Source organism: Gallus gallus, chromosome 6 (genome assembly GCF_016699485.2).
Source record: "Gallus gallus isolate bGalGal1 chromosome 6, bGalGal1.mat.broiler.GRCg7b, whole genome shotgun sequence".
Taxonomy (NCBI): Eukaryota; Metazoa; Chordata; class Aves; order Galliformes; family Phasianidae; genus Gallus; species Gallus gallus.
In genome coordinates this window covers 33,264,902-33,276,053 of record NC_052537.1, presented here as the reverse complement: position 1 = coordinate 33,276,053, position 11,152 = coordinate 33,264,902, and the positions used below count along the sequence as shown (strand labels likewise).

At 40.8% G+C, this 11,152-nt stretch overlaps 2 protein-coding genes across 3 annotated transcripts in view; both read left to right on the top strand.

The window, feature by feature from the left end:
- The first annotated feature begins 1,983 nt into the window (after positions 1–1,983).
- Positions 1,984–11,152, top strand: part of CTBP2 (C-terminal binding protein 2) — a 251,733-nt gene continuing 242,564 nt past the window's right edge. The window contains exons 1-6 of one of the 2 annotated variants that reach the window (XM_040702806.2): positions 1,984–2,067; positions 2,820–2,951; positions 4,176–4,256; positions 5,499–5,995; positions 6,096–6,182; positions 8,625–8,666. The gene's annotated coding sequence lies outside the window, so the exon portion shown is untranslated. Of the gene's footprint in view, positions 2,068–2,819; positions 2,952–4,175; positions 4,257–5,498; positions 6,183–8,624; positions 8,667–11,152 lie in introns of both variants that reach the window. The other variant, XM_046943168.1, reaches the window with a different exon arrangement.
- On the top strand, positions 2,017–5,708 carry TEX36 (testis expressed 36). The gene is made up of 4 exons (XM_001231849.6): positions 2,017–2,067; positions 2,820–2,951; positions 4,176–4,256; positions 5,499–5,708. The coding sequence occupies exons 1-4, from the start codon at positions 2,017–2,019 to the stop codon at positions 5,706–5,708; spliced, it is 474 nt and encodes a 157-aa protein (XP_001231850.1).

The window sequence follows — 11,152 nt, the reverse complement described above, 5'->3', positions numbered from 1 at the left end:
TCTTTGTTGGTCACATCCTTCATTATCCTTCTCATTTCTGTCACTGGCTTCCTCAGTGACTGATCTGTGCAGCTCCCTGAGCTGATGCTGGCGCACACAGACATCAGTGCAGCCTATTACACTCAAGGCTGGGAGGACAATGCAATCACCTGAGCCTTTCAAAGGATGCTGATCCTGCAGTGTGCTTGCAGCCTTGCTTATTTGTTTTCTCCACCCAAATTGCGTTATCTAGAACAGCTTATTTTTCATAAGCCAAGTTTACATTAGCCTCTGTAAGTCCTTGTGGAAGTCGCTTGCTTTTGTGCTTAAAAGTAACTTACAGAGTGGGGTCATTAATAGTGACATCCAAAATATTGCTCTTATCTATTATCAAAACTTCAGTGGATTCCTAGACAGACAAAGCAGGTCATTTAGAAGAAAGCCTTGAGAAGTGGCAGCATGGCAGCTAGTATTCCCAAATATCATTACGTGTGTCTGCTGGTAAGATGGAAAACTCGATTTCCTGCAGGAACTTTGTAATTTCCTTTAGAATAAATGGCTGTGACTGTCTGAATCATTCATACTTAACCAATGCAAGTACCATAATTTCTCTTGTATTTGCCAGCTATAGCATCTGATTCCCACCTATGTTAGCCTTGAATGTCAATATGCTGGAATGCAGGCTGGTGCCAGAGCCATTTGAGTGTCATCTTCTTGACATTCTCTCAAGGTCTGGGAGGCAAAGTCCTGCTTTGTGCTTAATTTTGTGAGTTTGGCCTTGGCTACACCCCTTCCTTGAGGTAAGCAAGGCCTTAGTGTCTCTGCCTCAGTTTTTCTTTCTGTGAAAGAAGCCTTAAATTTTGACTGGCTCTCCACTTCTTCAAAAATGTATTACAGAACCTTATGTGTACAAAAGCATTTGCTATGTTCAGCTTTGAGACTGTGTTGGGAAGAGCACACTGGAATGTCTCAGGACAGCACATGGGCGCCACTGTGCAGATTATCACCATGTTGCAAAGCCACTGCCACACAGCATGGCACCAACATCTCAATCCCTTCACAGGCCCATCCCATCCCTGCTGTTGTCCCTGGCCTGTGCCCAATGGTCCCACTTCTTTCACAGACCCATCCTTACTCTTGTCCTCAACCCATGCCCAGCGGTACAGAGCTGGCATTTACATAGTATAGATGTTTGCAAGTCAGTCCTCAGACTTGAAGGCAAAAAGATCCCTCAAGTGATATCAGCTTTTTTATAAGGAAATACAGTTTGGGTATTTAAGATATGCATATGTGTAAAGCAATATTGTGTTTTTTTTTCCCCAAGTGTTTTTTTTTCCCCCAAGTGACTCTCCTTTCTTCCGATACACCATTCACACTGTGTTATTGAAGTGACTGAAGAATTAGTGAATCGTTTTAAATCAAACTCTGTTTCTTTCTCACTTGAGGGCAGACTCAATAGTGCCCCTTGTTTTTCCAAGCACAGTGGTCCAGTGAGAGCAGCAATTTCTTTGCTCATCTGTTGACCTAATGAAACACCAGCACCACTTCACAACAGTCTCACCAAAGGCAAAGGCAGAAGACTCAAAAGGCAACTTTAATGAATTTTCACAAAATTAACTTGGATGCAGTTACTGAAAAAGTAGGTGTTGCAATACAGAAACATCAGCCACAGCAGAAGTACTTGTAAAAATCAAAATAATCACCGTTGTCAGTCGACTTCTGAACTTAAGAGATAACATCCCACAAGCTTTACTCAGTGCAGAGGGTTTGCTACACGGAGATGCAATCTCCGGTCACCTGCCAGTGGGCATCTCCCCACTGCTCTGGGGAGAGCTGGGCAGGGTGGCATGGAGCAGTGCTCAGAAGGCATTCAGTGGGAGCTTCTTCCCCGCACTGTCTCCAAGGAACTGTGGGGCCTCAGGGGGTGACACTTGTGTGAAAGGGACAAATGCCCTCCATGGCAACCAGCGTTCTGGGGGCGGGGGGGGGGGGGGGGAAAGGTTCAGAGCTGCCAGGGCTGGCAGCCGGCGCAGAGCCATGCCCAAGAGCAGGTGGCCAAACCGCAACACAGAGAGCACCGGCGCCTGGGTAAGGGCTGGGAAGGGCAGCAGGAGGGGCTCCTGTGGGGCTGCTGATCACGTGCGGATTCTTTATCCTTAATCTGTGGGAAAAGTGATGTGATAATGGAGAAGTTACCCTTTAGTGAGAGAGCTCTCGGGCTGCCCTCAGCCACACCAGCATTTGCAGGGGAAGCGAGGCTTTATGTTCCTGATGTTTGTAAGGGAAAAACGTCCTAGGTATTCACAGTTACAGTTTTCCAGCAATGCTAGTGACCTCTTCCTTAATATTTAGCCCTGACTGATAATCTTCGGGCTCTGCCAGCTGACGTTTCCTCCAGCTCCTGCCCTGCCGGCTCCTGTCAGCATCCCATATCCTGGCTGGCAGTGCTGCAGGGGTTCCTTCATCCAGGCCTAAAACTTGGCTGAGTCATTCCCCAAAACCTTTATGCTTTTAAATCAATTATATATATATATGACCTTTTAAATCTGTTATACAGCCAGCATGGGAAAAAAGAAAAAAGAAAAAAGAAAAAAAAAAGGGCTTGTTTTTACTAGGCTATCATTATACAAACAATTCCCAGGAAGTTCTTGGAGAAGTGGTGGTGGTTGTATATGGAAGGATTGTGCTGTGCGTGGGATGCTCTCCGTGCTTCTGCCAAGGGCCGCTAGGGGCTGCTCCAATACAAATAATACGAAAAAACAACCGGGAAAATAGAATTTTGCCCACATTTCTGATGGGGTTGCTTTTTAACAACGATCGCCATTTCCATTCTTTTGCAGTTTGCTCATGTTGGAGAATGCCAGGGCCAGCTGGAGTCCACCACACACTCTGCGCAGAGGCAGGGCCAGGACCTGCAGGCAGCACAGAGCACGGAGGATAGGCTGCCACCTGTGTTCCGGGCAAGGGAACAGGTGGGTGGCTGTGCACACACAGCCTGTGACAGGCAGGCTGTTTGCAAGGCACCATTTGCTAAGTTATGAAGAAGAAGAGACTTGTATTTGTGGTAGTTACAGCAGGCTGGCAGACTTTATGCCTCAGGGAGTGAAATGATGGCCAGCTGTGCTGAGGAAGGAATGTATTTTGCTGTTACATGGTTATAATTTGGGATACTCAAAGTCCTGCTGCTTTTCAGCATCAGTTAGTTTTCTCTTGTGTTAGTTATTATAGCTGCTTGAGACATGCCTGTATGCCAGGATGTATTGTGGCTGACTTCAGTCCAAAATCTGTGTGTAAGGTAGCCCTGTAAAAGCATTTCAGTCACATTTATCTGTTTCGACTTTTTCAGATTTTTTTTATTAAATTAAAACTTCCTCTTCTGTCTGGAGGTGAATAACACAGTAAGAAAAATGAAAACCACATTTCTCAGTGTTAAAAATAAAAATTACTACAGCATTTACACAATCAGATTCCCAACATGACAGGAAAATAATGTTTGAGGAAGTACAGGGGTCATCTGATGGACCAGAAGAGTGTTTAGTGTTTCATTTTCTAGCTCTTTTAAAAATATTGCAGTTATATATAATAAACTTGAATAAATAAATATGTTAAATTTTGCATTTGTCCCCCTTTTTTTTTTTAATTAAAACTCGTTTCATTTTACAGACTGGATGAACACTGTTAAAAAATGAGATTATAAATTAGTTATGTGATTAATACCTCTTCCACTTCCCCTGCAACAGGCAGTGTACATGACATTCAGTACATAAATCACAGATTAATTCAGTTTTGAGGTCCCTTTTGTAGTTCATTTTAATTAGCTTTGGGCTTGCTAGTGAATAAAACAAGGCAATCCTGACATATATCTTATATTTTGCTGTTTGTAGGCAGTATGTAGCATTTCTCATCTGAAAATTCCCACTGTTATACTAATCATGTATATGTTCAACAAGTCCAGAGAACACAAATCTTCTTAATGATTTCATAAAAAATATTAGAACCTGCAGGGGGTCGGGTCCATTTTGTCCCAATAAAATTATGTGCAAATTAAGATCTAACCTATGAGAATGACTTCTGTGTTAGAGTGTAGGCAGCTGCAATTTCAGCATCTGCCAGAATATAAGAACTAATTCTGGTAGAATTCCAAACAAGTTATGAAAATTCATGCTTTTTCCTATTGTTTCTTTTTTTTTTTTCAGTGTGCGGTGAACAACAACTTCCCATTTTCTTCTCATGACAACAGACACTGTCTACAGAATGTAGGAGAGTATTTTGATTTTGTAAGTACCCAACACTAACAAGGATCAGAAAGCTCAGTATCTTTCCTCTCCATTGCAAACACGATTGATGTTCAAAAGCGTGAGAAGGGAAAAATGTAAATGGCAAAGGAAACTATTTTTTATTAGTGTAAGGATGTGACTTCTCTGGGGTTAGCACATGTATACAGCAGCACAGGTAGTCACTGAGAACAGCAGAATTCAAGGGGAATAAAGAGCCCCACTGTCTGGATCTCCTACAGGCATTTTCTAGTGGTCCTGTTAGGTACGGCTTGTCATGATGTTGTACCCTTTTATATGTCTCATTACTCAGATAAAATTGATTGCCTTTATGATGATCTTTAGAGAGTTCTTAATCACTTACAATTTACAGTCCCACATATTTGGTTTGGTCTCATCTTTATCATAAGTTTAACAGTTTATCTTCAGAATGTATTATTTTCCATTCCAGCTCTCTTTACAGCTCATCTGTTTAAATGTATGTTGTGGATCGTTATTCTGGCTTTACTGTATTTGCAGCAAAACAGTTTCATGTTTTTCACCTTTTCTTAGATTGTTGACATCTTTCTAGGCAGAAGGAATAGTGCAGTTTATAGGGTAATGAATAAGGGAGGAAGAAGCAAATTGTGATACTGAAAGCATGTCTGACTTCGGGCTATGTTAGATCTAGCTTTTTGGTATTTATTATTCATTAATACTGAATAACCTCTATTTTTGTGAACTCTGTGCGGTGTCTCACAGTTTTAGAGATACTGATCAAGCATAATTTCAGTAAATTTCCTGCAAGCTGCAGAGTGTAATAGTCAGGCTCCATATCTCTATGTTTGGACACACAAGGGATAGTTTTGAAGATTCAGATTTTGTAGTCTCCATTTCCTTATTGCAGTCTAAACATCAAATTATTAGCCTAATTGTTTGGGTTTCTCTGAAGATTAGCCAAGTGCAGCTGAATAGCTTTGAGTAGATAGTATGCAAGAGAAGTGCAGAAAGTAAGTGGTTTATTAGTAGTGATGGGTGGTAAGTCAACATATTCCCCATTATATGTGCAACCAGAAATGTTTGTACAGGCAAGTCTGGCAATATTATTTTTAACTTGCTAAAGATCAACCATGAGTTCTTGAAATCACTGTGGTAACAGCTTCGTTAACTTCCCTGTGGGGTAGTGACTGTTACAAGCTTCATCTGTGAAACTGTGATCGTAAGTCATATGTTTACATGGTTTTTTCTTTCCATCTTTTTTTCTAGGGTTTGGGCCGAAGGAAGGTGGAACCACAGAGAAGGCAGCAGAACTCACAGAACTTCTTCGAGTGGGCTTCTGAATCAGTTAAAAGGAGTGAAGATGGCTTAACCATTTATCAAACATCATTTGTGAAAGACAAGAGCCCATTCTCTAGGCAGTACCCAAAGCACTTCTCAGAAAAATCTTGCACTGACAAAGCCCGTTCCTCAGAATGAAAACAACATGCAGCCAAATAAATCATCTTAATTATAAAACCATCTTTGTAGCACTGACTTATCATCATCAGAGCCTTTTCTGGAGATCTCAACTACTTGTCACTCAAATGATGAAATAAACACAAGTAAAGTGAATAAAGTGGTAATACAGCTGAGAAGTCATTAAATCAGCATTCCTGTGTTACTATGAAGACTTGTTTTGCTCAAAAAATGCAGTGAAGAAGAGCATTATGAAGAGAAGCATGATGGTACATACTTTCAGAAATACCTGCATTTCAAAAACAGAGGTAGGGACTGTATTTGTGTTATTTGATACTGGTTGATGGTGATCTTCATACAAAAGCCCCTTCAACTTCAGGATCAATGGTATCACTGTACCTCATGCAGCTGGCAGCATCTATGTTGACAGAAGTGGATAATGGAACTGAATCTTTGAGGGTTCACTGCAGCGGGGAACCAAAACTGCATGTTCAGGTATGAGATAAACTTTTCTGAAAGGTTGTATAGATACGAATGTGTGTTACTTGCTGTTAGGGAAACTAGATAACAAAGAATCCGAGTGTTAGATTGCAGTGCTAAATAATGGTAATTCTTGCTCATAACACAGCAGCTGCATAAGTAAACAAACAAAGGATGTTGCAAACAGTGCTTGCCTGCCTGTCTGGTAATTCTGGAGAATATAAGTCTATGTAGGTATGCATGTATGTATGTATGTGTCGTTTGTGGCAGCAAGGCAAAAAGAAAAAAAGGTCAGGCTGAAAGTGGAAGTCTCTGAAATGTTGAGTTTGAGGTGGGCTGGGTCTGAAAAAGGACTGATGGTTTTGTAGTTACATGTCCCTCAGGAAGTGAAGTCAGATCCAATCCTTCAAACACTCTGCTCCCAGGATACTGACTGACTTTAGGGTATGGGAGGGATTGGAGTCAGACCTCCAAATAATGTGTTTTCCTTTTCTGGATCATTTCCATTAATATCAGTAAAAGAATAAACAGAACTGTGTATCTTAAAATGTGCTATAAATAAGCCTGTTGCTATGCAAAATGTTTTCTTTGTTTATGAGATAAATGGAAAAATAAACCGTAAATGCTTCGAATTTCCTGTACTGTAAGAGATGCCATGAAAATGAGCTACATTAAGAGATGATTTCTGCTCTTCAGTGGATACATCTTTTTGAATTGGCATGCAATGGGTGACAATTCTGTGTTCCATCAAAATAGACTGTATTAGAATATTTCCCCAAATGTAGCAATTTTAGATGCACGTGCTGAAATAACAAACTTTTTTTTACATGAAGTTCCCTTTACTAAAGTTCTTGGGGTGCTGCACAACATGCAGAAGTGCAAAACCTCATTGAACAATGTAAAAACAGATAAAAAGCCAAGTAACATAGTGTTATTAAAAGGAATTATTTTCTCTCAAAGTAAAGGCAGCCTGCCTGACAACACTAGAGTCAGAATTTCCAGAGCTTTAGCCAACATTTTCATCTCCAAAGTGATTCAAAACTAAAGCGTGTGCCAATCACATGGTAAATGAAGTACCCCATGCTGTCTGGCATACTCAAGAGGGCAATCTTGGACCTCCATCAGAAGGAAGAAACACATTCTTGCTACATTGGTAATGTTTATCCATGGTTTAACATTACAAGTGGATACGGTGAAATAAATTGCTGTAGTTTGTTATGTCTTAAAACACCGGTAGGAAGATTCCAGATTACTTTTATTTTTCCATATCTTTTTCTCATGTTTTGAGTCAAACACGGATTTGTTTTAGAATTAAGTGCAGACTCATTTAGTTACATGTTCTCAGTGATACTGTGATAAAGATTTTGGAGGACAAACTGTAGGACTTATGAAACCTCTATACAAATCAAAGAGCAGTGTGCTGGGTTGAACAACATTGGCGATTCCCACGTGCCAAACACTCTGGCTGCATTTCTCCAGTAAATAACATGAAACGCCACACACTGCATTCTGAGCTGAACGATAAAAGCCTCAGATAAATTCTCAGAAAGTCATAGCCTTGCATAGTTTGGGTAAAATCATTAATTTTATTTCACCTTGTCATAATAACGTCTCTGAGAAGAAATCCCTACTGAGTTAAAATATGTTTTCAACATGATTTCTTTGCTTCTTGGGGGATGGGGGAGAGAGTAGGAGGGCTGCTAACTCCCATAAAGGTTTCCTAGTCAGCACAGGAAAGCCCTGGCTGGTAGCTAATTAGGATCAGATGGGCGGAGGTAGGCTCAGCACAATGAGCACACTATAGGTTAACTCAGCCAGATACTATTCTGGAGAAGCAGAGGGTATGCTTGAAGTGATGCTGATAAATACAGGCTTTTTTGTCCCTCTTTTGGAGGAAAACAAACAGAAAAAAGTCAGTTCCTTGCAAAATTTTCAACAAGCTGTCTACAAGCCATAACCCCTGTACTGAAACAGCAGGCTTTGTACTACAGCCCTTTCAAATAAGCAGCTGTCCTAACCCTTTTTTTGATATTGTTTCTCCTCAGCCAGCATCAGATTAGGGGCTGTCTATACAACTTCCTTAAAGCATCTCTTTCACATTAATTTAAAGGTTATTTTGGTATGTTAGCTAATGCACACAATTCAAGTGAAATTTATCAAAGAGGTTTAAAGCAAGGGGATGGGCAGATGGCTCCAAGTTTCTTTGGTCGAATGAGTTGATACTTACCTGAACCTGGCAATTGTCAGGTACTGATTAACTAATAGGTCTGAGTTGAAAAGCAGCAACTTTGTCCCCTACCCCTTTCCATGTCCAGATACAAGGGAGTCTGTTTCTCAAATAGCATCAGTTCAACTGTATTGGAATATGGTCTTATGTTTGTATCTGGATGGTTATGTCTACATGATTAAGTGTTTCTTTTTTTCTTTTTTTTTCCTGCCCTGTTTGCTGATTACTAGATCTGAGAAATGCTGCTTTCACTTGGACCACACGGCCTTCTGGTAAGCTTGATACCAGCCTTCCTTCTATTATTATTTCACTTAGAAAATGAATGCTGTATCCTGTGAAATACAGTCATTTTGATTCTGATATGTGAGCTACTGATGTGCTGTGACAGCAGATGAGTTTGTGTTTGGTACGGTATGAGGCAATATATAAATGTGGCATATTTGTTTACTTGCTGCCTAAAGAAGCTCAAGGAAAGCAGATTCCTGAATCCCCCACCCTGTGTGGCAGGTTAGATGGAAGGTGGAGTGGTGCTGCTTGTGGAGTTGGTAATTCAGTGGGGATGCAGCAGCTTGGCTTCTAAGTCATCAGCTGCTAACCCAATCATTCTGTGTTCATAATCAAATCACTTCATGTAGCTCAAATGGGGTTTCTTAGAGCGTGCTCTCAAGGTTGGTTGGAGTGAAGTAACTTGATGTAAATGTACTCAAGATGAGTGTTTTTCCTTCCCTGGGCTGTACAGTTAAGCAGTAGCAATACTGCTGGAGATCTGTCAAAGAAAAGAAAAAAAAAGGTGCTTTTTGTTTACAGCGATACAGTTCGAGAAGTACAGTGTTTTTATTGTGGATGATATTGAACTTCTGTAAATGTTCTTACACTGGTTTAACTTTTCCCTGGCCAAGCAAAATACTGGTCTATCTGTAATGATGATGTTAATGTTGAACCGGAAGTATAGATCTCTTGTCAAGTAGAACGGTGCTGGCTGATGAGAATTAATATTTCTGAAGTGGGACCTTTGGATGTGGTATCTCTATATTTAACAGAGTCTTTGCAAATTCATGTTTTGTTCTTTAACTTCCCTTTGTTGCTGCTGTGTTTTGAGCTATAGGTGACAAAAGCTGAGACCCATCCCACTCCGAGATGGGAAAGGACTACACAGGGCTGCCTTATCCCAAGCATGTCTGCTTCCCTGACAAAGTATTAAACCAATGAGCTGTTAAAATATTATCTCTGAAATATCAAATTAAAAAAAAAAAAAAAAAAAAAAAAAGTCCATTCAAAAGGAGAGTAATCCTGACAATATTTTGAATGTATGGCAACAGTGGGTGTGAATGAACCATTAAGGCACCCAAGTTATGATTCAATCAGGCAACTGTGTAGCTTCTATGCAAAGCACGTTGTCAGGTTGCTGCCTTGTCTAGTCCTTGTTTGTTGTATTTACGTATAGTCTCCTGAAAGTGAAATATCTCAGATTATCCTTTCTGAAATGTTGCATACAGAAGGGATCCTAGTTTGAGAGTAGTTCTATTGGTCTGAATTTGCCTAAGAAGTGTTTCTTAGAGGAGACTCGAGGGAGATGTCTAGTCCAGCTTCCAACTCAGGGCAGACTGGTGCCAGCAGAGGATTAGCTCAGCCGTGGCTTTGTGGATCTGAGCCCAGAAAGGGGGAAGCTTGCACAGCCTCTCCAGGTTACCTGTTACTGCATTGCAGGGCAGTCCTAATGAACAGCACTTTCCTAATACCTACCCTCCACTTTTGTGACCACTGCCTCCTAGCATATCGCTGGCACTACCAGAAAGTCTGGCTGCGTCATTTCTGTAACTGTTCTGAAGTTGCTGCAGGTTGCCCATAGCCTCCTCCTCATTAGACCAAACAAGCCCATTTTTTCTCAGCTTCCCCTTGCAAGTCGTGCACCTCTGACCATCTTAGTTGCCCTTTGCTGGATCCTGCTCTATTTGTCTGCAGCCCGAAACAGTGTTCTGGGTTCAGCCTTCCATGCTCAGGGGATAATAATATTTCTCAGCCTGCTGATGGGAAGTGGTTCTCAAAGCCTCAATCTCTCAAAGCCTCTGAGTTGAAATCATCTTCCAGAAGCCTATAAAGCAGATCTTTTGTTTTTAAAATGTGAACTCGCAACTTCTTTTCTTTCTATAGAGACTATGTAGCTATTTCTGCATGCACCAAAAGTGGAAATTATGTAGCACTTTCAGAGAGAATATTTTTGAACTTCCATTAATCTACTGGTGGATGCGGGACACTGAATTCCCCAAACACTTCCACAGGTACTTAAAATGCTGTATCTGGAGAAGTCCAACATGGCTTAGTCTTGACAGCACCAAGCACAAACCTTTATAAGGGAAGAGCCACAGATTAATTGTTCTCATGTCATCTCATCAAGAGGAATGCTCAAACACATCACGTTTTATAGTAGGTGTATAAAGAGCAGCTATTATCACATATTTTTTTTATAAGAGCTTAATTACTGTGACACCCATTTGAAATAAGTTCTATTCTTTCCTCTGTTGTTGCACTGTTTGAGGCAGAAAGTTGTGGCTTAATATGTGGTGGTGCAAATTTTCTTTGCTTTCCTCTTGCCGAACCTTTCTCATGTGTATGTAATGTTTAGCCATTTGTTAGATCAACACGAGAACATTCATGTGTGCACACGGATGAGTGCAGTGATCCAACCCCAGGGTTAGGACATCCCCTGGGAGAGGGGTTGCCTGAGTCAAGGTCCTTGTATGGATTTAAAATCTGAAAT

What these genes read in the sequence shown, in the direction of transcription:
- TEX36 (XM_001231849.6), top strand. Translation starts at nt 2,017, where the DNA reads ATGCCCAAGAGCAGGTGGCCAAACCGCAACACAGAGAGCACCGGCGCC. An exon ending in CAGAGAGCACCGGCGCCTGG is followed by an intron (nt 2,068 to 2,819) that starts GTAAGGGCTGGG and finishes ATTCTTTTGCAG; the next exon opens with TTTGCTCATGTTGGAGAATG. An exon ending in TGTTCCGGGCAAGGGAACAG is followed by an intron (nt 2,952 to 4,175) that starts GTGGGTGGCTGT and finishes TTTTTTTTTCAG; the next exon opens with TGTGCGGTGAACAACAACTT.